Source organism: Oryzias latipes, chromosome 7 (genome assembly GCF_002234675.1).
Source record: "Oryzias latipes chromosome 7, ASM223467v1".
In the NCBI taxonomy this organism is placed as follows: Eukaryota; Metazoa; Chordata; class Actinopteri; order Beloniformes; family Adrianichthyidae; genus Oryzias; species Oryzias latipes.
Genome location: NC_019865.2, coordinates 6,186,965 through 6,214,109, shown reverse-complemented (window position 1 = coordinate 6,214,109; position 27,145 = coordinate 6,186,965). Strand labels below are relative to the sequence as shown.

Below are 27,145 nucleotides of genomic sequence, written 5' to 3'. Positions count from 1 at the left end.
TCCCTTCCCCTCCGTCACCGGGGCCGTGCTGCACGCTCCCGTCATCACGCCAGGAGGAGGCAGCCTGCTGGAGCTGAATCCGACGAGGATGAGGATGATGATGGCGGTGATGGGGGAGCAGCGTTGAGTTCGCTCCGTTTTCTTCCCCCCCTTTTTTTAACATCCCCTCCCCATCAATTCAATTTTAATGCCAGAGTAAAAGAGAATTAAGCGGGGAAAAAAGGAGAAGATTTGACCTCATTCCTTTCTTCACCTCCCTCCGTCTCCTGAGCTGAGACCGAGATGGGGAATGAAGCGAGCATGGAGGGCGGCGGGGAGCCGGGAGCTGCCGGGATGATGGGGTCGGTCATGCCCGGTGGACCCGGAGCAGGACCGGGGGCAGGACAGCACACGAAGCCGGTCAACGGAGCAGCTGCTGGAGGAGGAATGGGAATGACGGGCCCTGGGATGGGAATGACGAGGTAGGAGCCGCGCTGGAGCTGCTTACAGTAAAACGGCCTGCGTGAAGTGCGGGTGGAACTGTGTGCGGCGTGTGTGTGTTGGTGGAAAGCAGCCGAATAGATGTCAGTGGATTGAAGTATCGGAGGGAGGGGATTAGCAGAGAGTTACTGAGAGTTTCCCATGGCTTGTATAAGATGTCAAAGAGGAGATGCTGCTGAAAGCCCGCGTCGATCCGGGATGCAGCGCGCAAACAGCAGAGCGCTGTCCGTGGTGCTGAAGCTGCGGGGCTCAAGCCTGAAAGCCTCAATTGAACATGCCTCCGTTTCCCAAAATAGATTTGACATTGCATGTAAGTGTGGCTTACAACCTCCACGCCCCACGTGCTTTATAACTGGCGTTTGTCACCAGTGGGTCCCCGGTGCTGCAGGTTTGGTTTCGGATTGAAAGGGTTTGATTCCGCGCTGTCATGTGCTGCTGTAGTATTTCCTCCTTCCTCGGTACGGGCTGTGCTTTGGCGTAGTGCGTTACACATAACGTGTTTTTCCGAACCTCGTTCCGCTCGGTTTGAGGTCTCTATGCCGGTTTTTACATTTAATTGTTACATTTATCACAATAAAGACATCAATTTGATTTTTTTTGTCGCTGAAAATGGACTGCAGCTGGGTGCTTGAAGCTTTTTTTCTTTTTTTTACTCTCGCGTGTTTCCGCATGGGCGAGGAGAGGGTGATGAATCTGTGTGTAAACGCATGCATGTGTCTGCGTGCTCGTGTGCGAGTCCAGAATGGGTTCCATTAAAAAACAAATCCCCTTTTTTCGTTAATGAAACGTCCGATCTGACGGAAGTGCAGTTCATCGACACATACCATCCCAGGCTGATACGTCAACCGTCTTCTATTGTATTCTGGGAGTAACATGTTTTTATGTATTTATTATTTTTTCGCTTTCCTACTATTTCCTAAAATAGACCAAGTCCCAGCATGGCTTAGACACAAAGCACATTTATAATTCATTTCATAGATCCAGTATGTCAAATGGCTTCAAAGTGCAAGCCAATACCCTGCATATCTCAATTACAATGAGCAGTATCTGCTGGATGCAGTACGTTGTAAAGTAACAAAAACAAAAAGCAGAAAATAACAAAGATTTGGATTAAATTAATTTCAAGAAATCCAAACAAACTAACAAAACAAAAGTAAAAAAGACAAACAAAAGAAATGAACATCAAAGGATAAATCAAATTTGAAGAGCCACTCTGATGAAAGTCGTGTTCTTGTGGCATTTTTCTGATGATGCAGAACAGACCTAAAAGAAATGATTCTTAATATTGCATTCATTTATTCGAAATCGTTGTGAATCTGAAGCAGATCAAAATCCCAAAAGCTTAAAGGAGTGACAAAGAAGCTACTGCGTCAAGCCACAAGCTCCCTGCTCTGCTCCATTCTGATGCCTCTACTTGCAGACAAATGGATATCTTTGATTTTCTCATCTGAGCTGGCATCTGGTTCAAAACTATATGACTCATAGCTCTAATGTTGCTCACCATTTTTTTTTTTTTTTGCAATGATAATGTTAGGTTGGGGATGTCAGTGGGAACACTTTGAAAATAGATCAAAATGTAATTGGGGTGGGACCTTAAGACGATTAGTCATGATATAATTGGAAAATAAAAAAAATAGAAGTAACAGGGATATATATATCCGTATAAATACATCTAAATGATGCCTTTATAAATACTCTTAGTCATAAATAGACATATTTTGGGCTTATACATACAAAACATGACACACTGAATTCATTTAATGAGCAGTTAGTGAAAAACAGCAAAAATATTTGCAATCACAGCTTTATTCTGCTTTAACTGTTTGATTTTTTAAAACATATTTATCATATGCATAACTATGAAAAAACATGTACATTCTATTATAAAACAATTTGTTCCTTTTTAATTAGCAGCATGTAGTTTAGGATGATCTACACCCCCCAAAAAATATAGGGTTAGTGGGGCTACAGCGGGCTTACACACCATTGTCAGTGTGTGCAAGACCTATTTAGGACACATCATGGGTTGGATTCACGCCTATAGGAAAAGAGTGCACAGAAGCAGTCCTATCCATCATTATGTAACATGCAGGGACTCAGAGAGCAGCTGACAGCTTCAGCTGCCCAGAAATGACACCATATCTAAACATGCTCTTATGCATTGTTGCTGCATTTCTCTGATCGCTTTATTGAGATATCCTCCTCGTCTTTGTTGCTTCTATTTCATTGCCTCCACAATAACCCCACATTTTAACAGCAGCTGCATGTTCTTCTATAGCATGTTTAGTATGTCTAACAGTGTAATACATGTCCATGTGAACAAATGAATCACGTGCAGTGCCTGTTTGCTCTCCGCTCCCTCCCTCTTTTGCTCTGCCTCACTGCCTGCTCTGATAACTCCCTCTCAGTCCCTCTTTCCCTGCACACTTGCATGCATTGCTTCCCTCCTCCCCATTTTTCCTTTACATCCATCTTTTTCCATACAACTATGCATTTGTTAAATGCAACAGGGATGTCCCTTTTTCTTACATCATCGTGTACACTTTTTTGCTCTTCTTAAGTTTATTTTTTCTTTTAAGCGTTTTGTTTTTCATCATTCAGTCTCAATATTTGCAAGAGTTATTTGTATTATAACATGTCCCCTATATGGTGATAATAATAAGAGTTCTGACTGTTGAGGCTAACAGTTTCAAGTATTAGCATTTCTTTGGTTCCAAAAAGGCCATCATGTATTTATTGTTTTCTGCCACATGGGGGCATGATAAGGATTAGTGAAAATCAATACTCCTTCTGAAGCTTTTTTATGTGACACAGTAAGTAATATTTAGCCAAAAAGGAACACAAATAAGGAAAAATGCTGTAAAACATTTGTCATAAAATGAGAACTACGGGTTTTTTCCAAACACATACAAGGACCCACACCCGAGATGCTATAAATAATCCTTGTCAGGTTTATTTTAATCACATGTTGTGCGTTGATTGAATTTTCATGGTAAGCCAATTGACTATAAAAAAAGTCATGAACATCATCTATGTGCGTCATTCCCTGTAGGAAGACCCTATTCACTCCCCTCTTCAACTTGGAAAGAAAAAGAAAACTATACATTTTCAGTGAAATGTAGAGCATACTTATACATTTTGGGGAAAAGATAGAAGAAGGAAAAAAGAATGTGCAAGTTCATAAATGTTACTTCTTTGGCTTAGAGTCAACGGTCAACCTGAGAATGTGTTTTTGAGCTGTGGGAGTAAGCCAGAGTCCCCGGAGAAAACCTGTGCATGCAGACAGAGAACATGCAAAGTCCACACACAAACTACCCAGCTGGTATTCTGAGCTCCTCACAGTGAAGAGACAGCACTAACCTCCTCGCCACTGTGTGTGCAGCTCTATTCATGATCAGCTCCTATAAATATGAATCACTGAGAACAGTCGTGAAAGACTGATTTTCATGATGTTTGACAGGATTGAATTGTAGAGACATGTTGTATTACAGAAACCAATTTTTCTTATTACATTCAAACAAACCCAGATTAAAATAAACAGAAAAGGAGAGAACATTGGGGCTTATTACACAACTCACACTTTTATGAGGATGTCCTCCTGGATGATCACTATCTTTAGGTTTTAAGGTGCAACATGCTGACATCAAGACAACAGCTAATGATGATATAAAAGTATAATCTCTTTTATTCTTTTTTTTTGTTGCTAATGCTAGAACTGATTTGAGTTCAAATACAGTATACAGCAAGTATGCAGCACAATTAAACATGTTGTACAACAAAATCCTTCTTTTTAGAAAGGGAGTTTTCTAAAATATCACATGTGACCAAGGTACAATTAAGGATTCGGGCAAAGAGATGAGTTCAGAATGTAGATGGAATTGGAGAAATGGAGAGTTTGGGTTTCCAGATGGACGAGAAGAAGTGAGCATGGAAACGATGGCAAGAGAAGGATGGCTTGAGATAGCACAAAAGGAGCAGACTGTGCTTTTACTCCAGCATCACATGACCATGCTACATCTCAGTCACTTCACACACGTCAGAAATGCTTATCATATGCAGTATTAACTCGGAGATGTGCGTGCATGAATGATCGTCTTCCCTTTTTTTATACATTTTGCAAAGTAAAGAGCTGCTTAATGAAGTGAGACGCAACAAAATACATTTTGTCGTTTGGTCTCAAAATTTTCTTCTCAGTTGTCACATGTAAAACATCCGTGGGTAAACATTAATTTTCATCATCTGCAAAAGAGCAGCAGAACATCATTGCAAAGTTCTGCGTGACTCATCCGTTTGTATTTTTGAGGCGTTTTGCTGACAGGTCTGGTCTGAGAAGAGACGTTTTTTTCACCTCAGCACATGTACAAACGCTGATACAATTCAGTTTCTGCTTTGCTGAATCGGATGATTACAAGGTGCCCTTTAGCCTTTCATTGGTAAAGTTAAACATTATATTGTGAAAACAAAAACCTGAACATTTACCTTCTATTTATCGTTGTTTCGTGTTGGATGACGTACAAGCCTGTAACCTCTGGGTTTTTTTGGTCTAAAATGCCAGGATATGGCATCACTGCATAAGCACAGCAGACAAGATCACAAAAATATTAAAAAGGTCAATCTATACAGACATGGAAGTCCTGAGAGAAAGAAGAAAACAATTTTCATTATGAGTATTATTAAAAAACACAAATTCACAGCATTCTTATAGTTTCCCTCTGTTTACACAAATGCTACCCAAAAAGACTCAAATTCTAAAATTCTGTGTTTATGGCCTAGATGTTTGGTTAATTAAAGCTTTATGACATCTGGCCCTAAATTCCTGCAGGAAACACAAAAAATTTGAGCATATTGTTGACCTTTCAGACCATTAACCACGTTTCATATATTTCTGTCCACATCTATTAGCTATATACTCTTATAAAAAATGACAGGGATACAAAGTTATGTATTATAAAATTTCATCTGATTGTTACTTTTAGGGTTTCTTGAAGTATTACTTAAACACAGAAGTTGCTTTTTCTTTTCTTTTTCTTTTTACTTTATGCACCAAATAACCCTAAATTTAATAATTTTCAGACAATGACAAAGTAAATAAAAAATAAAGCTGTGATCATAATTCTGAAAATATAATTTAATGCAAATTATAATGTTTTATTTAATTCTTTATAATTACTTTTTTTTTAATATTTTTTAGAATTAAATAAAACATTTTAACATTTTCGCATTTAAAATGTGAGCTGTCATCATACACTACAAAAAAAGAAAGATGAAGATGAAAAGATAAAGCGATCTTTTCTCCCATTTATTGTTTTTTAAGTACAATCCTACTTTTCAGAACCTGTAATATGTGTTTGGACCCAAACTGGAAAAGTTTAAGTTTAAGTTTATTTATTTGGTATGGACAATGTACCGGTACATTAATAGAAATCCATTCAGATCTAATCTATACTAGATTATAAAAAATCTGCTTATTTGCATCGGGAGTGCCCTGGCAGATACATACAAAATAAAATAAAAAATAAATAAATAAAAAGCAGTGAACAAAATATAGAATCACACACATTACTTAATTACATTTGCACTAGAAAATATAATAGTTAAAAAGCAAGACATAAACATTATTTAGTCTTTTTAATCTTAAATATTAAAAAAAATATTTGCAAGGCAATCTTTAATATTAGTTTGGAGATTGTGATCTGCAGACAGATTCAAGGCAGATGATTGGAACTGAATTGACGACCTTCAGATCCAGTTTTTAACTTGATTCAAAATAAAGGTCAGCCAAATAAAGAAAAAGTTAGATTTTCATGAGCGATATATATATATATATATATAAAAATTCTGTCCCCCCTTTTTAGTGCAGGGATGACAAACTGCATGCATGTAAAAGTGTGAGAAAATAGCTGAGCAAAAGATAGAGGCTCTCTAAATTTACACGCCCCATTATCAGGAGGGCAGGCAGGCTCCACATACTAAATGTGTTTGGGTGGCTGCTGCAGCAGATAGGTTGGCGATAAGAACAATATCACGGCCCCAAACACTATTAGTTTTCAGCAAATAGAGGCTGTCACTGCAGCTTATGAGTGAAACTCAGAAGCAGACTGAATAGATATGATTCGGCTATCAGAGCAGATGAGGGGTGAAATCTGTGGAATCACAGTGGAGACACTGGTGGATAATGAAATTTTTTTTGGGCATGGAATAGAAACAGCTACTTTGCAGAAAATGTCCTTTACTCTGAGAAGTCACTCAGAAGCTGTGAAAACAAGCTGTGAATCTGAATAAAGGATTGGCTGCAGTTAGAGAACAAGACAGTGCAGGTAGATTTTTGCCTCACCTTTCAGAAGGTAGGAAAACATCTCACTGCGACTGAAATGACAAGAATTGAATCTTAACAAACACTTAGACAAACAACATTGTGTAAAAATTACAAGTGGGCCCAGAAATGTGAAACTTCTACATTTATTTTTGTTGTTGTTGTTTTATATAACAGAAACAACAGTTTCATTAAAATCCATCATCTCAGTCCTTTAGTTGAACAGAGCAGCCCCACCCAAAGCATCATGGGTAAACGCCTCCTTGGTTCTCTGATATCTGGGTTTGAATTGAAGACTGATAATAGTTATGCTGTCCTGTTATACGTATTGCATTTTTTGAAAAGTGTTAAAGTGCTTTTCATAAACGGAATATGTTTGAGGTTTGCAATGTGTTTATTTTGATTTCCCCCCTTTTTTGTTGTTATACAGTACAGACCAAAAGTTTGGACACACCTTCCTACTCATTTGAATGAGAAGGCGTGTCCAAACTTTTGGTCTGTACTGTACCACTTACATTAATGAATTTAACATGGCTTCTGTTTATTAAGGCTCTTTCAAGACCCACTCCAATGTGTTTTGGTGTTTTTAACACACCGTTAAAAACAGTGTGTATTTTTTTTGATGATGGAGAACACGGAAATAAATTTAACTTTAAAAATGCATTTCTGTGTATTTATTTATTTATTTGAATCAGGAGCAGATGAAAAAAAAAATGCTGCTTGAAAAAGAACTAATTTGTGACGTAGAAAATATGTTGGGCAGGCCACAGGCTCCCTGCTCTGCTCCATTCTGATGCATTCACTTGGAGACAAATAGATCCATGTACGTCTTTGTTTTCCTCGTCTGAGCTGATATCTGACTCAAGACTGAACGGCTGAATAGCTCCAATATTGCCCAACGTTTTTGTTGCACCGGTAATGTTAGCTTTGAGGTGTGAGGGGCTGTAAGCTAGCGGGAGAACATGCAAACAGAGTTCTCCGTGGGGTTGCTCTGCGCCAGCGGTCCAGCCCACAACTGAGAGGCAAATTTCAAATGTGCTACTGCCCCTCTGCAGAAATTATGACCAAGAAAACGACACAGGTCTCTGCTTTTTGGCTAAAAATAGCATTATCATAATTTAGAGACCACAGGGAATGCTTTTAAAATAGCTCAAATGAGACTTTCAGACTGTTTTGCTTTTCAGGAATAAAAATAAGGCAGTTTTTGGAGGAAGGGGATAAAATGTCTCTTTTTTAGGATCACAGAGGTGTCTTAGTGTAGACAGGGCAGCTAAAGAAACTCTTGTGGTTTTTGTCGTCAATGTTTTGCCTACAAGTGAAGCAACAGACCTTTGTGTCAATGTTTATGGGCATAAGTCCAAAGACCGTGGACACAAACAGGAAAGTCAGAGAGCTTGCATTAGTCAGTGTTCACATCTTCTGAATCATATCACTACCTGACGTGAGTCACTGTTTGGCGTGATGCTGTGACAGAGGAAGACTGTGCGTGCCTTTACAAGTCACTGAAGACAAACTGATTGTGCACTGTTGAAGCTTACAGAACATCTTTCTATAAATTATGTTTACTTCGCATTAAAATATATATTCTATTTAATCACATTTTTTGACTTGACAAAACTGTGCTGCTTGTTTGATGCATGCATATAAATTTGATCAAAAGTGCATATTTTTATTTGGTGGAGTTTCAAGTCGCTGTTTGTGAGTTTTGCACTAAAGACCCCTGTGGTTCAGTGAATTTTGCCCTCATGAATGAACTTATACTTGACAAAATCCACAGAGAAAAAAAACTGTGACCAGCCAGGCGATCTAACTGAAAACGCTTATGTACACTGAGGATCATTAACACTAATCAAGACAGCTGTTGATGATTGGCAACATAAACCTGGTGTGACTGACAGGAAAACAACAAAGAGAGCCAGAACTGGAAAAACCAAACTCAAATGCTCAATCTTTACAGCTCTGAACATTTGACAGAGCTCACATGTGACGCTCTCTTCTCTGGATTTCAGAGCAAAAAGTTCAAGTTTCAAATCAAGCTGTTTTTCAGCTAACAAGATGGAAGTTGTCACAACATTTAGGAGCAACGTTTCAAACTTTCAGATTAGGGCGGCTTCATGGTTCCGGTTGTGATCCTGAGACAGCTGCGTTCCCTTGCAGGGCTCAGCAGGGATTTGAAACTGACACCTCTCGTTCCCTGATCTCATGTAGTGAGCAGAGCAGATCTGATGTCGGCCAACTTCAAGTGAAAACAGTTGTGTCAGGTTGTGATATTAAAACAGAAACGGGAAGCCTAATGAAGTCTGTTGAAGATTTGACTCTGACTCAACTTAACTTTACTTATCTCCAACACAAAACCAAAAACAATCTACATCAGTCAATACTGAATATAAATGTAATATTTTATGCTTCAAAATAAGGCAAAAATATCTGCCAGTTTTATAATAGAAGCTTTTTGATCTGTAACATTTCTGTAAAATTGCTCTCTTTTTGTTCTAATTTTCCAAATGCATATACTGTGCTGTTGTGCGTCGCTTCTGTTAACACAGAGTGTTTGACAAACAGTTTTTGCAAATATTGAATAAAACAAACAAAGAAGTCTCCGTTGGTCTGCACATCTGTCAATCCTTTCAGTTGATAGACTGCAAATCTGAAAATACTGTACGGCATCCTTTACTGCCGTGCACCTTCACTTCTTTTTTTTTGGACTTATAAAATACTTATCACTAGTTAAAAAATTAAACATTTTGAAAGACAAATGTTTTTGTGTAAAAATAGATGCATAAGTAGCATTAATTAATATAAAAAAGACTGAAAGCCTGCAATAACGTTTATTATTTAGTGCTATTGCATTCAATAAATCATCGCTAACATTAATTGTTATACTAAATTTTGCTCAAATACTAGAATTTGAACAATAATATGTACCAATATAAAACAGATAAATAAAAGAAACTCTACAATTTTGCATTTTTAGCCAAATTCTTTGATTCAAACTTAAAGGTGTATTCTGATAGATATCTATTTAAATGAATTTTTCCTTTAATAGCTGTGTTCCCTGTAATCTTTTGTCTTTTAGAAATAAGAGAGTAAAGCATGTGGAATGAACGACATAATGTATGTCTTGAAATGAAAAACTTTTTCCCCAAATTTTTGTTTTTCTGGTGTCAGGACTCGGATTAAAAAGATTCACACATTTACAAAAAAGATGCTGAAATGTGTCAGACTGTCACCCTTCTGTTATGAGAACACTGCAGGGTTGGTCTTCATTGTATCATAGTGCAACAATCATTTCCCACGTGATGGCACATGTAACACTAGATTCAAACTCAAGTTCACTTCCTTGCTGAACTGGTGTTTCATTTCTGGCCAGTTTTGACACAAATTCATCTGGGAAAATGTATTTTTATCCTGAGCTGTCAGTTTGGAGGGTGGAGAAATGTGATGCAACCATATCCCGGAAAGAAAGCAGGGAACTCATTCGAAGCAATATGGAGTTAGGCCTTTGGGAAGATGCTTGCTCAGCTCAATTATTAAAAAAGAAAATGGAGTTTTCTGATTCTGTGAAACATATTTGAAAACTGACGTAATAAATTATACTAGAATGTAATGCTAACATCCTCCAAAAAGAAAACACAACTGGATCAGATATTTGTCGGTCATTAAGGCTGTTGAATTTAAAATAACAAAAACCAAAACCACATGCTCTTTAATTCATATTGCCCTCTTTCATTGCACCTGCTGAAAAACAAAACTGTCTGGCTAAATTTACACTTTAACTGGGAAACAGATGGAAAAGATGAAGAGTTGAGGTGATGAATTTCTGCCATTTCTACACATCTGTGTGGTGTTGACTTCAACAACAGGTCAGCAGCGCCTCTCACTCTGCCAAACAATCCTTTGCTTCTGATGTTAGCAAACTGATCAACGAAGAGCTGCGTTGTGTACAGGTGCTGAGCAAACATCTGCTTGGTCAACTGTGGTTCTGCTCATCCCCAAAAATCCCTGCCAGAGTAAAAAAAACAAAAAAACAAAAAAGACCATCAATAATCCTGCATTTACAGCAAAACTGGACAAAAAGGTCACTTTGCTAAGCACGTATCGAAGTGTACATTTCAAAAGGTTTTAGAATACAGTATATAGAAACAGGCATTCAAATGTGGTTAACACGCCCTGAATTGGCTGCATGCAATAATTCAATGCATTTGCTGTAGGGTGATATGGGAGATATGTCGATGTATGGTGCTTACTGAAGAGTCTTGACCTTTAAGTGTGATACGATGCATGTTTAAAAACGAAAATCCAAGTGTCTCATTTTCAGGTGAGCAGTTTGTCATTGTTTATTTTTTGCAATTTCCTTTAACTTAAAACACAAAAATGATACAATGAAGACATTAGTGTGCTTTTGGCATTACCTGGCATTCCCCCCTGGGTTTGACAGATCCACAATGAGCATTTAAAGTCAATCATCCTTATTTATAAAGCTCTTTAACACAAACTGAGAGTTGAATAAAAAAAAAAAACAATCAATAAATAATTGAGTAGAACCATAAAAACGTTAGAAAATCCCTAAAGCAGATGTTGGACCAAATACTTCACTATAAAAACAAGTTTTTTCGCATTAAAGTGTCAGTCCAAATACCTCTCATATACATGTTAAAGATGCACAACATAATAACTTGTTTTGTTTACAGTTTTTCTACAGAGCTCCATGCCATGACAAAGGCCTGTCAAACCAATTATTTCCAAATAAAGGAAACTGTAAGAAAACACCATTAAACAATTGTTTTTTTTAAGCAGAAGTGATTCATTTCTGCTGTATATCACTCGTCAGTATGGTGTGTTTTAGCTTCAGGTCAACTGGGCTTCTCAATCTGCCAAACAATCCTGATCAACAATGAGCTGCATTGTGTCCAAATAGTCCTGGGTGTATTCAACTTTATGTCTGTCTGACATAAAGTTAAACAAAAAGGATAAAAACCAACAGCATTTATACGTACAAATATTGAGCTTTAATATTTGAAGATCTCAACACTTTAATGATCTGTACTCGTTATTGCAGAGCTTTGACATCACCGGGTTTCTGTTTACCGTCTTTGCTCTCACATCAGGTTTAGTGCAGAAATGCTTCCTTTTTGGTACCATTTTTCAGTTTTTATCACAATTGTTCTCCTAAAGTCATTTGGACTCAGTGAGGGGGTTGGCAAAGAAAAAGACACTCAAGTGAAATGTTTTTTGTCATTGGCATGAAATTAAGTAAAAAGGGATTTGTGAATGTAGGTCACTTCACAAGACGTGTGCAAAGCTAATTTTCTGCAGCTTTTTAGGGAGTTTTGCCGCCTGCTCTTTTTGTCTTCTTGAATTTAATTAAGACCTAATCCATATTCAGGAGGAATAAACAAAAAATAACCAGAGCCTCAAAAGGTACAGCTTTTAAAACGTTTTAGACTCCTCCATACAATATATGGCAGTAATAAGTAAACATGTTAGATTTGTTTTCCATAATAAATTATGGGGAATAGACTTTTGATGGTGAGTTTACTTTAAAATATGAATTAGGAGTATCGAGGAGAAATATCCAACAGTGGTAAAGACGTATTCTTCCTAGGGTTTTGATCCAAGCCCAAACTTTCTTTACAAATATTAATGTAACCTGGTCACTAAAATGGAACAAGTTTATTTCAATTTGATCACGAAATCTGTTTTTAGAAATAGACACCACACCTATGAGCAAAAAACTTGTGCAGTTACGCATTTGAAAATGATCCTTGGTCTAGGAGTACATTTGTTTTGTGCATGTCTTTAAAGCTGTGTGCACACCGAACGCGATTCGCGCAGTCGAGTCAGACGCGATCAGAGGTCGTGAGGTGGCGGTCTAGCAAAAATTCACCAGCTCAAAAATATCTGAGATCTGGCGAAGAATTTGTGTTATGTCAACCAATCAGAAAACTTTAGATTTGATACACTGATGATGTAATTAGTGGGTGGAGTCCAAAACCAACATGAGCAGCACCACAGTTGGGCTCCAGGGTGAGATGCTGTAGTATTGTGAGACCCAACACTTGGCGGCGCGAAAGAAATTGAACAAACATTTTGCCCTTATTTCATTTTTACGCTCTTCAGGGACCCCCACCTATCTTAGGTGTCTTCCTCGTGGGCGGAGGTGGGCGGCTCCTGTCTTGCTCTCTCCCCGACCCCCCCACCACCTCTGTAATCATCCTCCAGATTTCCTTAACTCCCCTTTTCCCCCTTTCTTTTGTGCCCTTACCCCCTTTCTCCAACATCCCTCCCTTCTTTCCTCATCCCTCTCTCCATTCCTCTGTTGTCCATCCGGTCCAAAAAAAAAAGATACAGATATAATTAATTTAAAATAAAAATCTGCCAGTAACTCTCCCCTGCAAAGTGTGCATTTTTGGAATAGCAAAATTTAAAAATTTTAAAACGAATAATGCTTTTAAGGAGGAAATGTTGATTTAGCAAGGCTCTGTGTGGAAAACCCAGTTTGATCAGCTTTTATGTTTCCATTTTGTTTCATGTTTTAACAAATTATAATGTAAACTTGGGGGGATTTTTTTTTCTAGGTGAAGAATTTCTGAACGCAGTGATACATGGTATTGAAAAGTGTTAACAACACACCCTGATATCTCGTCTGATAGCTTATTTGAAATGGCTCTACATCCAAAATCCCGTCTGCTTAGCCAATGAATGTTATCATCCATCTTAAGAACCTGGTGAATCCCTTTTGGGGTCATGGGTATGCTGGAAATGAATATTATGTTACTGTGAAAGGCACCAACTTCCTGTTTGAGTCAGAAGTTTCCTGACCCTACTGCACTCAAACTTCACTTTTAATTTTAAAATTAAAATTCCCAAAGATGTTTTTTTCCCTCAGAAGTGAACAGCTGTCTGCCAGCTCATGTAAACCTTTAGAACGACAACTTTATGTTGTGGAGGACTCAACGAGCTCCTGCTTGTCCCTGATTCTACTTTCCTGCATGACATTTCATATAAAGAACAAACAGAGGAGCGAAGGAACGACAGACAGGGAGGTAAATCCAGCAGAGCATATTGCAGCTCAGCAGTTCTGTTTGTTGTGGCTCTGCCAAGGACAGTCTGCATATCCTCACCATCACGCCACAGCCTTATAGCTGCTCTCTTGGCTTTATTGATTTTGCACTACTTGTCCCAAAAAGTGACAGAGCCCTCGATTTGCTCAATAATTTCTTTGACCTTAAGGCGATTAAACGGAAGCAATTGTTCTAGGAAAATAAATCAAACCCAGTCGATGTTTTTTTCTTTTCTAAACACATCTTAATGACTTTTGAGATTTTCTGTAAAAACTTAAATCTTAGCAAATTATCATCAAGCTCAACCTTTGAATTGCAAATTGCTGTTATGGAATTTATTTAAAAGAAACTTTTGGGTGAACTGAGAGTAAAATTTAAGTAAAAAAAATACACATAGAATACATTTAACAAACATTTTGCTATCGGGCAGACCCACTTTTTTTTATCATGTAAATAAATTATTTGTGCAACACAAAGAGAGAAAAACCTTACTGACCGCTTGAGCTTTTTAGCTTGAGTTAGCTTTTTATAGCTAATGGCGAAAAAAGTCTTCAGAACAGCCCACTTGTAATAGTGACAAATATGTAAAGAAACTCCCAGAATTTAGGAAAAATATTAAAATAAACTCAAAGCAACACTGAGTAGTAGTTTTTAAAATTATCTAAATCTTTTTAGTGCTGACAAAAATGTGTGTAAATTAATGAGGCTGCAAGCTCACCGGTTTCACTACACAACTACACAACACAACTACACTGGAAATTAAAAAGAGAAAATACAAGATATTAGCTAGAAACACTATTATTTATATGTATTATTTTGATGTTTAAAAATATATCAAGTTTTATAACAAGTTTCCTCCCCAAATATATTCTATTTTAAGCCCTAAAATAGGCAAGATTTCCTTAATTCAAGACCATGATCATCCTAAAGACTAATATCTGTTTTAAGATACATTTTTCTTAAAAAACACATCTAAATTAGTCAAGTGAAATAAACCTTTCCAGTTTCCTTAAATCAAGCAGGTCTGTTTCTTGAAGCAAGACGACCAACCATCACAAATGAAACTTCTGCATAAAATAAAAAAAAATAAAAAACTAGCTTATCTAGTGATATGGCTAAAAATGATTTTTCTAGATCAAATTACTACACAAGATATTTAGGATTTAATGTCCTAATACAGTTGTGTTTTTTTTGTGTGTGAAGTTACTAGTTTTGTCTTAATTGAAGTGTAATAAGATACTTAAACTAGAATTGAGACAAAAAGACTTGGTGAGATTTGTAGTTTTTTCAGTCCTCAACTCTGTCATTTTATGTAGAGTGGATATTTATGGATATGATTATGATTTTAGTGTCATATTCTGACCCAGTTAACTCTCAACACCCAGTCGCCAACAACAAGCAAGATAATGAAAGAACATATGAAGGTGTATATTCAGTGATGCCACTCCTTTCCCGTTTTTTTGTCTGGAAATAGAAATTATAGTGTGTGATGTGCTTTCTATTTATAACACTCTGCCCCATTTACAGGGCATTCAAATTTCTGAGCAGAACAAATAAATCCTTTAATTTACTGCACAGCATGAAAGATCAGTGCAGCTGCTGCAGAGACTCCAGGTGGAGCAAAATGATTGGAAAATTTCACTTTTTTGGAAATGGGAAGAAATGTAGAATAGTAGTAAGAACCACTGTTTTCAAAAGTAAAAAAAAAAAAAAAATTCTATTTTTTCCTAGATTTTTAAGGACGGCAGACAGATGGGTTGCCATGGAAACGTTTGATTGGCATAGCACTCATATTACCAAGTTTAAACGGTACTGTAAATTTTATTGCACGAGTGGTTGGGGATCTTCAATTACAGCAGAAAAATAAATTTCCTCCAGTTTTTTTCAAAATTGAAGGATTCCCTGAATCATTTAAGAATTTTAAATTGGAGGAGTTGTAAAGTGCTCCATACAGTCAATAAAGCTTTTTTCATTCATTCAACCACTACGCCACTATGCAAACATTTTAAAGTATTTTGTAAAGTCCCTCATAAATATAACTTTGCACTTTGCTACAAGCCGTCAATGTCAGTTAAAAGACAAGCATGAGTCTTCTGGAGCTCAGCAACAGTCTGCTTTAATTAAGTTCAAACTGATAAATATTACTACTATTATTATTGAATTACCTTAAACAGTAGTCTTAGAGGGCATGATTATTCAAAAAAATGAAAGATACACACACTGACAGTGAGCAGCCTGTGCCTGGAGGAAGTGATGCTCTGCTGGAGGATCAGCCGGTCTCCCTCTCTGTCCATTTCCTGTGGATGATCTGGAAATGTGATATTGTCTCTGGGAGAAAAATCAAAGAAAATATGGTTTGAATCTGAATGCTGCTCTATTCAATTCTTTCTGGCCTTCAGAAGAGTTCTGCATTTGTCATTTTGCCGAGGTACATTTGACTTGATATTGAGACTTCCTGCTTTTTTGTACAGTGAGTGGGTTTTTTTTGCCTCCCAGGATACACTCATCAGCTTGTACGTTAAATTTAACATTATTTGAAATGGGTCTTTATTTGTTTGGTGGTATAACTGTATTTCACTGTACTCAATTATGATCTGACCCCATTATAGATCTCAGAGAAAAAGACAAAAACACACACGTACAGGAGACAAAAGGAAACCACATAAAAGCAGGGGGAAGAGAAGTAGATGATGTTTAAATATCTGAACTTGTGTGTGGCCTCTTCAACAGGTGTTCCTCATTTATTAAAATAAAAACAACAATAATTCTATCTGACATTTAGCCCCAAAATTTGTTTTAAAAAAATAAAAAAAATAAGCTTGTTTTTTAAATTCAAAACATGTATCATACAGGATATGATAAACAGAGACAGCAGTGAAAGAAAAATAATCTTAGATTGAAATAATTCAATTAATGAAAATAAAGAAAGAAAGAAATTGCAAAAAAACAAAAAAAAACAAAAAAAACATTAAACTAACTTAAATTCAGTTCAGTTTATTTTACACATTTAAGACTGACTGCATTTAAACTTTTGTTCCTTCTTCCAACAACAGTGAAGAGAAAGGATATTACTTTCCTGGAAAAAACTTGTAGCAGAACTCGACTTGTCTAGTTTTTCTGTTTGACTCCATTCGCTGTGGTTAAAAGCCAGAAATTGGAACTGCTACACTGCCATGAAAGCATTTGAAAAGTTACATGAACAAAGTGAGGACATGCGTCCAGTGCATTATGTGATGACCCTTAATGCACAGAACATCATTCCTAGAGTCAAGGCACCGTTTCTTCCATGCAGGCCAACCCTACATAGAAATGATCAAAAACAAAAGTTTATGCTCCGCTTTAAAGATGGATTTGGTGTCTGCAATTCATTTAATTTTCTAAAATTCCAAATCATAATTCTGCAGAGGGATGTGTTACTGTGAAGTTTTGTTAAGTTGGAGCTTGAAATTGCAGAGCTTTACATAACAATAATAATAATGGATTGGATTTATCTATCTGTGCTTTTCAAGTCACTCAAAGCGCTTACAGTGTGTCCATTATTCATTCACTCCTCATTCATACTTGGTGACGGTAAGCTCCTGTTGTAGCCACAGCTGCCCTGGAGCAGACTGACAGAGACGTGGCTGCCAGTTCGTGCCTACGGCCCCTCTGACCATCACCGGGACATTCATATACATTCACACGCCAGTGGAGCCACAGTGGAGGCAAGGATGGTGAAGTGTCTTGCCCAAGGACACGACGACAGTTGGCTGGGGGGAGTGGGGATCAAACCGCCGACCCTTCGATCATTGGATGACCCGCTCCACCACCTGAGCCACTGCCGCCCTTGTGAGGATGAAGAGAAACGTAGATGTTGATTCAACAAGCTGTCAAAGACGAAAAGCAAGAACTGGAGAAAAATCCCCTAGTTTACCTTCAGAGCACTGTCTTGAACATTTGGGATAAATTGGAGGGTTCTTATTAAGTTTGGAACGGCCTGATAAAATGTGTGCATGGACTAATTTATGTTCATATGTGACAGGCTGTTACTACTTTTTGAAAAATAATTGATGTAAACGAAGGAAACTCTCAAAACGACATTTGAGCAAAAATTATGTACCAGTTCTAAAAAACCTCAGGGTTTTTCATTAAAGTCTTGCCATTCAGTGTGTTTATATTATTACACAGTGAATAAATCTGCACTCAGATCCTAAATCTTCAGCTTTGGTCTTATCTTTGTTCGGCAGAAGGAAATTAAACTTATCTACACTTTGTGTTTGTTGTCTGGTTCACTTGGTGTCTCATAGAAAGTGATGAAAATGTCTGCTGTGATGCCTTATAATGCCTAATGCTAATAATGTTATTATTTTGCATGACATATAAGCATCGTATTATTATTAAAATATTTAATAACAACAATACTGTTTTAAATAATAAAATCTAAAATTCTATTTATCTTGTATTATGTCCTAGAGTTAAAAAAAGCAGCAACAATGATGCTTGTTTTTCTACATCTTTGAAATTTCTTTTCTTTTCTTACTTCCATCCCATCCATTTGGTTATTTTCCACTTTCTTCTTTAAGCGTCTATTTTACTTTGTCCCCTGAGGCAAAATGCTGTTGACAAGGATTTCCATTAAAGCAGAGAGGTAATGGTCAATGGTTCCCTTTGCTGTCAGAAGATTGTTGAAACTTACAAAAACAGATTTTAAAAATAAATGTCCACTTTTTTTATAGGTATACTTAATTTCTTTATTTCTAAATGGTTTTCTTCATAATTGCCTAAATTTGATATAATCTCAAATTGGTTAACAATCAGTATTCAACCCCACTGTCCATTACAACATTTTCCGTATGTATTGAAGTTACGAGAACAGTCAGGTTGAAAGCATGAAAAAACAGGTAATGCCATAGAAAAACTGTTTCTTTCTTTCTTAACCTTCTTGACAATATTTCCCACAAAAGTGTTCATCAGTCCAACAAATCCCCTAAGAAACATGAGGAAATGCAACAGGCTGAGAACCAACACATGTTAGTACATGAGATTGGATCAAATCAATAGAGAACAGTACTTACCATCATCCTCTAAGCCGGAAATGATTGCTTCGTTATTTGGCAGCTCTTCTTTATCTTCCTCTTCTTGTGATGGCAACACAGCTGCCCTCATTGCTTGTCGCGTAGTTTGGAGTTTCGCACTCCCAGCATGACATGGCTGGCCATCCTTAAAGCAGTGGATAAGATCATCCTCAGATCCATCACATGTATTAATGATTCCACAATCCTTGAAAGATTTTCTTATCATTTCCGGGGTGATTTCTTGCCAAGCTGATATTATCCACGAAACTAACAGTGCAGGTGTTTTCAAATTCCCACCAGATGTCATCTCCTTATCTTCGTCCCTGAGCATCCATTTGTCATGCAACTCTCGAAGGTTGCCTTTGAAGGACTTGCTCCAAACAACATCAGGAGGTTGGAGGTATTTGGTGCAATCACCAGGAATAACTGCCATTGACATGTTATATTTCTTCAGTTGTTCTTTCATCTCCTTACTGATGTGAGAGCGGTAAGCATCCCAGACAAGAAGTCTCTTCCTGAAACAAAAACGACAGCAAACTTTCTGACACCGCATTATTGTTAGTTTCTGATTGATCTATCTTTTAATTATGGTTGCTATCACAGCTATGTTGACATCCTGTAGTCTTGCCACTTCTCGCTTTGCGAACTGAAATACAATAAACAGCTTCAATCTTGTGCCATCTGCTTTTGTTGCCAACATCAGGGTGAAATGAAATTTCTCTTTACAAGTTTCTATGACAGTTTTCTGGCTCTAAACAAAACGCACGGCCATTGAATGTGCATTGAAAGTTAAACCAGGTAGAACTTTGACCAATCAGCAACTTGGATTTGGTAGTGATGTATAAATGATGTTTCCTTTAACTGACGGAAGTGCCAACAGTCTGAAAATTGATCATAAAGGAGAAATTAACAATTGAATTTTGTGCCTTGCTGGGAAGTGTTTCATATATCGGAATAGAGGTGTGAAAAAAACAGTTTGAAATGAGTTTTTCAGCTTGAAGGGTAACTGGAGTTTTGAGTTTCTGAATAGATTTTTATTACCATACTTTCCAGCCTGTAGGTTGCACCAGAGTCTAAGTCGCAGGAGCCAAAAAAATGCATAAAAAGAACAAAAAAAACCATAAATGTGTTGCTTTGGATTATAAGTCGCACACCTGGCCAAACTATGCAAACAAAAACACGACTTATACTCTGGAAAATACGACAATTTATTTAATTAAAGCTCCACATCTATCCTACAGCTGTGTCATAAGTTGTTCTCATAACAAAGTAACAAAACCTTTTCTAAAAATTCTAAATTATTTTATTTTTGTTTGTCAAGTTCACTCCAACAAACATTATTGATTCCTGTAGATTTTTTAAAGATAGAAATAGCATTTTTAAACAAGTTTACATTTAAATTGTTTGATAGGTTTTATGTTTTAAAAAAGTATCTTGAGATGAGCAACCATTTTAAAAGTTTTACAAACTGTAATAAATTACATAAATATAAAGATTTGATTTTTATTTTCTGTTGGATTTTTATCATGGAGCAATGAATTACTGTATGATATACACGCACAATGGATAAATAACCAAAGTTCATGCAACTTACATAACATAACACACTCTTGTTTCCATATTCAGTTAAAAGAGTGTATTCTCCTGCAAGAATAGAAGCTAATGTGGCACAAATAAAATAAATATACACTTTTAAAAAGTTATGTCATCAAATTTTAATTGGAGCTTCTTTAAAACAAGAAATAAAGACGTTCAGTTACAACTCAGCAAGGTAAAGCTGGAGTTTTTGGAGATAAAGTTGGAAGTCATATATGAGGTTGTTACGGGAGATGCCGCTTACATTGATGAGGCTGCAGCATTTTACCAAAGTCTTTGGAACAAACACTTTGGGTTCACACAGAATAAGTAATGTCTTGCTGTGCAGGAGAAATGATGTTTATTTCCTGCAGAACCTCTAAGGGTGTGGAGGGTGGTGAGTCAGGTCTGTTAGAAGATTTGTCTACCGGTTTCCGTTAATACATTGAAAATGTTTAATATAATTCTCTGGGATTTTAAACAGCTCTTTTAGTTCAAATTTAATATTCCATTGTAGGGCTGTAAAAAACTAACAAAAAAAAGAAAACGATCTAAAAAAAAATAGCACATACTGTAATTGGCAAACATCAAACTGATTATACTAAAAATAAGATAATACTGCAACACTAGCTTTCTTTTAATAAAGCAACATAATAACTGTGAGAGCTTCGTGAGAAACTTTAGTAAATCTATGTTTGTTTGAAATATTACAAATGTCCTTGAGAGGATGCAAACTAGAATATAAAATGTTTTTCTATTTAGATTAATTAAAGTTTACTCAGAAGAAGCAGCAAAGGGGAACGAGAAAGAACAGAAAATTGGAGGTGATCTGATGAGTAGGAGGGACAGGGTGCAGACAGAAATAAATGGTCCGGACAAAAGTAATTCTTTCCTCAGCTTAGAGGGTGAAGAAATGCTAGCAGAGGAGAAATTGGGGAAGAGGAGAAAATATATGTTTTGTTTGGATACACCAATAACCTAAATAGACTTGTTTTCCGTTGGTCTGAAGGTGGGATGAGAAATGTACCACTGCAGGCGAATAAAACCAAGTAAATCCTTGTAAAACCGTTCGCACTGCATCAATGAGGAGAGTGTCATAAAATAAGCTCAATCTGTGCTTTATCGACCAAGCCTTCTGATAATGAATTTGGAAGTGAAAGAGAGATTTCAAAATAAATAAAAACAAATTAAGATCAGAAGAAAATCTAAAGCTGTTACATGCTTTAGTCACAACTGCATAAACAGTATGGGTGGATATGGGCCATCTGCATTAAAAAAGGGCAAACCTATACAGGGCACGCAGGTGGCCCATGTGAAATATCAAGGTCATAGACTGCCCGGTGAGCCAGTAGAACAAAAATGATCATGCACATTTTTTTTCTTTGGGCATGCTGCAGGCGATGGTTTGTAGTAAAAACGTATACAACATGCAAGAGTAAGTAAGGGTGAAACCCCTCCAAATCCTGCGAACTGTGCCAGAAGCCTGTTTGGGCTGTTCACTCCCGGCTCCTTGTGTGCAGCCTGACTGTTAGAAATGAAGAAATGACAAAACTAGAGTGTAATTTGTGTGGGTATCCTATGTGTCTAATAGGTGCTTAAACATCACCTGGACACCCCCTGTGTGGACTTTTTTGCGTGGTCATTTAGCGGACAAAACTCACACCTTCATAACTTGAGTGCGGCATACGATAGCAACACAGTCCAGTTTTATGACGTCCCTTGAAATAGCTTTATGAGCCTCAAGGGAACTACAAGACATACCTGCACTTCATTAAGATACAGCCATTCCTTTTAAGATACTCCACAGGCAAACACAAAAACCTGCAGCACCAATGTGGTTGCTTGACCCATGTGACTAGTGAATGTGAATAGTTAGTTACTGTTTAACTATTTTTAAGTGTAATTGCTTTATGTTTGGGTTTTTGCTTCAAAAACTTGTTATGAAAAATTAAATATTGGCTCATGTTGCTTCTTCTGCATCAGTGGTTTAATGCTGAAAGTCTTTCAGCCTTCATTGAAAAGGACAGCAAAAACTAGGACTTAGTCATAGTGTTTATGGAAGATGATTTGTATATTTGTATATTCCCAAATACTCCTAAGTGGTCTACTTGTATTTTTCCAACCTTTGAAACTCACGGCAAAGAATTTAATTGTTTAATTTAATCAGATCATCTAAAGCTTTTGTAACCAACCTGAAAGGCCAATAATGCTCAAAATGGAAGACAATTTAGCCATTTTTTTCTTTAACTTTCAGGCATAAATTAAAATTTTAAATGCATAAAAATGAATCATTATTTTACTAAAGAAGATTGTCCAGCATTTGTATTTGAATACAATATGTAAGTGATTTTGCTTTTTGTATTAAAGACTTGGAGTAAAGAAAGGTAGACAGGGTCAGTCAGGGTTTAGTGACTTTTAGAGTGGAAATGAAAATGTCAAGAAGGAAAAACAACAAGGGGCCATGGTATTTTAGTGCTGATCGGAAACATAATAGAGAGTAGAGGGTTAGGCTTGGAGGTGATTAAAAGAAAAATAGAGTAAGCTAAACTTTAAAGAGAAAATGTGAAAGAATGTGAAAGAAGACAAGAATTCGGTTGGCAAAACTTGTTTTTGGATAAGGGTAGGTGCATTAATTGTAGTTTTTGTTTTAGAGTGTTTGCTTTTTGATGTAAATGTTCAAGTTTTCTAGTTATACTAAAAAAATATTAATATGCATTGTCCCAATTTAAATAAATAAATTAATAATTTTCCTGTTTTAAATTGTATGTTACAAAATACATACATTAATGTCTGTTTATAAATGAAATCAGAGAACACAGACAGTATTAGCAATGCAGTTACAGCCACCAATTGATCACTTGAAGCTGTTCCACAGCTGCTCCTTGCTTGCTGATGGTGACACAAGCAGTCCTTAGAGGAGGAAGAAAGTGTACCTCTCACATCCCATGATCATGCAGGGAAGGTCTGATTGCTGGATGACTTACAATAGAACTTGAAGATTGAGAGACTAATTGAGATGCTTGGGAAGAGAACCATTTAACATTTTTAATTGTGAATTTAAATTTTAGTTCAGTTTGATTTCAGTATTTAAACATAAGAAACATACAGCAAATTGTAGTAATAAATATTTCCGTTTGTCTATGCACAATGTATTTGTTGTGGATTTTCTGACAAGCCTTTTTTAGGTTCGAGCGGTTTACAGTAATGTGCTAAGTATGTTCTTATTTATCAAAGTGTGTTATTTTTAATGTTGCTTTAGAGTAAATGTTAGATGGTTTGCACCTATTCATAAGCTTTCCCAACTGTTATGAAGAGGGTAATTATAGAAAAAATTTTGTAATTCGTTTTTGTCATGTGAATCTTGCAAAGCAGATGTAATAGTGGTTACATCTGAATTAACAGCTGTTAATTCACAAGTGACTGGCCATCGTACTTCACAGAGTCCTGCTAGACCACGAACCGGGAAGGGACATTGCCCCCCCGCAAGATCCTTGATGATGAATGCAAAGCTGTTTATTTTTTATTAAAAAAACCTAACAAACCAGTTTTTGAAAATAAATAATTTGTGTTTTGTCTCTTTTCAGGGGTCCCATGGGTCCGATGGGTAGTCCCAAACCTGGCACGAAGCAAGGTGGAATAGGCGGAGGAGGAATGGCAGGAATGGGTGGAGGACTGGGAGGAGGGATTGGTGGAGGAATGGGTGGAGGGATGGGAGGTGGAATGGCAGGGATGGGTGGAGGAATGGGTGGAGGGGTGGGAGGAATGGGTAGTGGAATGGGTGGAGGGATGGGAGGAATGGGTGGTGGAATGGGTGGAGGGATGGGAGGAATGGGTGGTGGAATGGGTGGAGGGATGGGTGTTGGAATGGGAGGAGGAGGGATGACAGGAATGGGAGGAGGGATGGCAGGAATGGGTGGTGGAATGGGAGGAGGAGGAATGGCAGGAATGAGTGGAGGAATGGGTTCAGGAATGGGCAATGTTGGAGGTATAGGGTCCAGAGCTGGTGAGCCATACCGCCTAGCCTCTCATGAGAGTCCGAGCTCACCTCGACATATGCAGACCAGCCAGGGAGCTAGCATGGGGCACGGCCAAGGAACTGGTCATGGAATGGGTCAAAGTTCAGCTATGTCCGTCATGGGAGCTCATACAGGTCAAAGTCAGGGTCAGCATGCATCTCGCCGAAACCTCCAAGTGGATTTCAGTGGTGGCGGAGGCTCCAGGACAGGCCGGTCTCCCTCTGTGTCTCCTGATCGCGGCATGACACCAACCTCTCCTTACTCCGTGCCACAGATAGCACCCATGCCAAGCAGCAAACTGTGCCCTGTGTGCACCACGACAGAGCTGTCCAACCCACCGGCTGTACCCAACTACAACACCTGTACTCAGTGCAAGGCAACTGTCTGCAACCAGTGCGGATTCAACCCAAACCCCCACCTCACTGAGGTAAGTCAGGTGTGACAAAGAAAACTCAGATCCACATAGAGATTTCTATAGCTTCGGTCTGAAAACCCTGTGGGGTAACAAGCATACGGTATGTGCATTGCACAAACACAGATCGATAGTAGCCAAAATGGAAAAGTTGTCCAGTCCAAAATCCTACTTTATAGCTCCAGGTTATCGTTGCAATTGAAAATAGGCACTCATTTAAATGACCTCATTATAAGTTAGGTAAAATTTTAATTAATTTTTTTTAAAATTCTGTTTGTCATTGATATTTATAGTACATAAATACTTTTAATGGTGTATATTTTAAATGTAATTGATTTGAGTAATTGAATGAACTGTTAGTCACCTTGGTTGAAAAAAATCCTACTTGAATAAGATAATAAAGAGAACCAGTATGAGGACTTTGCATGTCTTTGTGATGGACAGCCAGTAAAAGGACTCTGCAAATGGCAGTAATTCCTCCTGAGACGCTGTCAGAATCTCCATTAACATGCTGAGACAAGACACCCAGGTCATGATATCGCTCTCTGAGTAGTACACAGGGAAAGCACTTGGCTTTTAAAAAGAGTGTGTAAATAAATGGAGAGTCAAGAAAAAATAGGCAAAACAATTGAATGCGACTGCATTGTCATTCAAGGCTGGAAGGAGGTGTAGGGAGCACAAGAGAGGTCATTATTTGATTGAGAAGCAATAAGGCCTGTCTGTGTAAATAGTTCATACTATCAGACCAAACAGAACACAACCACAAAGGGTAAAGAAGTGTGTGACTGCCCTGATGCAGTAGTTGAGGTTAGCATTGATTATCACTAATGCAGGATCCAAGGACTTCTTTTTGGCTGGAAGCCCAAACAGGATATTTCAACAACCCCATCTAAATGGGTCTAGACTATCAGTAAAATGAGTTAAGATCCAAATGTACAAAGAATAGCAATAGTTAAATTGTTTTTCTTTGTGTTCTGTTTCTCATGCAAGCATTGCAGCATTACAGTTCCTCACCAGAACAAGGTGCAGGTTTGTCCAGTATATTTTACTCTAACCAATATATTCAGAGTTTGGTGCATTCTGTCTGGATCAAGTCTAATCCAGAATAAAGACAAATCTTTATTCTATGTCCATTCAGAACTGTAAACAGTCCAGTGTGAGGTTAATGCTAATTTTGAATTCCAAATTTAAACCAAATATAGTAGAATAGAGAAAGCATTGATAAACCTTCAACTAGGGGATTTGGACTGCACTTGTCTTAGATTGAACAACACACACATAGAAGTGCTTAGCCCAACACACCCACATCTCTATTTGTGTGAGAACTGGCATTGAGAGGATCTAATCTGAAACCTGTATCTGACCCAAATATGACAATCCAGTTGAAAGTACACGCACACAAGCATACGCATCCAAACACTGTTTCAACCTATTTCTGATGTGAAGCTTCACAGAAATAAAATTCCTAAATAATATATCCATGTACCTTGCAAGGCTTTCTTTGAGCTGGTCTGCAGTGACACTCCCTGTACTGATTACTGTGAAGTCCTTCTGTTTGGATTTCTATTAATTCACTCTCCACTTATTATCCACTCTCCACTTATCTATTAAAATTCATAATCTTGTCCATCAGCCGCGTAACTTGCTACTTCTGATTAATTTTTCTGAGTTGCCAATATTCTAAAGTAAATAATAAAGCATGTTCAATTTAATTCAGTTCAATTTTATTTGTATAGCCCAAATTCTCAACAGTCGTCTTGGGCTTCGTACCGGTAATTGTTAGGTAAACATACAATCAAAAAGGATCATAAATGCATAATATTCAATAGGATAATACTAAACTTTAACTAAACAGACTAAAATAAACTGGCATCCCTGCCCTTAGACCCTTCTTTGCAGTAAGGAAAAACACCTAAAAAAAACAGAAACGAAGAAACCTCAGGGGTGTCCACATGAAGAAGGGATCTTCCCCCAGGATGGACAGGCGATGTACCAGAACTCATAGAGAAAAATTAACTTATCTAACCCTACAACTACATATTTTAAGTCCAGCCAAAGCTCTTTATCCAGATGAAGTTGGGGGATGGCTGGGGGCGCGAGACGAGCCGGAGACAGGATCTACACCGAGGTGTAGGTGTAGGAGCAGTAGAAGAGACAGGCCAGAGACGAGGTACACGGTCAGGTATAGGAGCACGGATGAGTCAATTGGAATCTGGAAGCACTCTTTCCAG

General features: G+C 37.5%; 2 protein-coding genes across 4 annotated transcripts in view; both read left to right on the top strand.

Moving 5' to 3' along the window:
* Window positions 1-24,369, top strand: LOC110015290 (glycine-rich cell wall structural protein-like). Its single transcript, XM_023956234.1, has 3 exons — window positions 1-461; window positions 24,071-24,239; window positions 24,304-24,369. Exons 1-3 carry the CDS (start codon window positions 283-285, stop codon window positions 24,367-24,369), a joined length of 414 nt encoding a protein of 137 aa, XP_023812002.1. The 5' UTR covers window positions 1-282.
* Window positions 24,370-24,375: 6 nt separating this feature from the next.
* Window positions 24,376-27,145, top strand: part of LOC101167118 (protein bassoon) — a 99,805-nt gene continuing 97,035 nt past the window's right edge. For all 3 annotated transcript variants that reach the window (XM_023956418.1, XM_023956417.1, XM_011476825.2), the window contains exon 1: window positions 24,376-24,929. In XM_023956418.1, coding sequence (XP_023812186.1) covers window positions 24,387-24,929 — 543 coding nt within the window. In that variant the 5' untranslated portion in view covers window positions 24,376-24,386. The remainder of the gene's footprint in view (window positions 24,930-27,145) is intronic.

Excerpts from the sequence above, each read along its gene's own strand:
- LOC110015290 (XM_023956234.1), top strand. The coding sequence starts at position 283 with ATGGGGAATGAAGCGAGCATGGAGGGCGGCGGGGAGCCGGGAGCTGCC. Across the intron at positions 462-24,070 it reads CCTGGGATGGGAATGACGAG|GGGTCCCATGGGTCCGATGG; the intron begins GTAGGAGCCGCG and ends GTCTCTTTTCAG. Across the intron at positions 24,240-24,303 it reads GTGGAGGAATGGGTGGAGGG|GGATGGGAGGAATGGGTGGT; the intron begins GTGGGAGGAATG and ends GAATGGGTGGAG.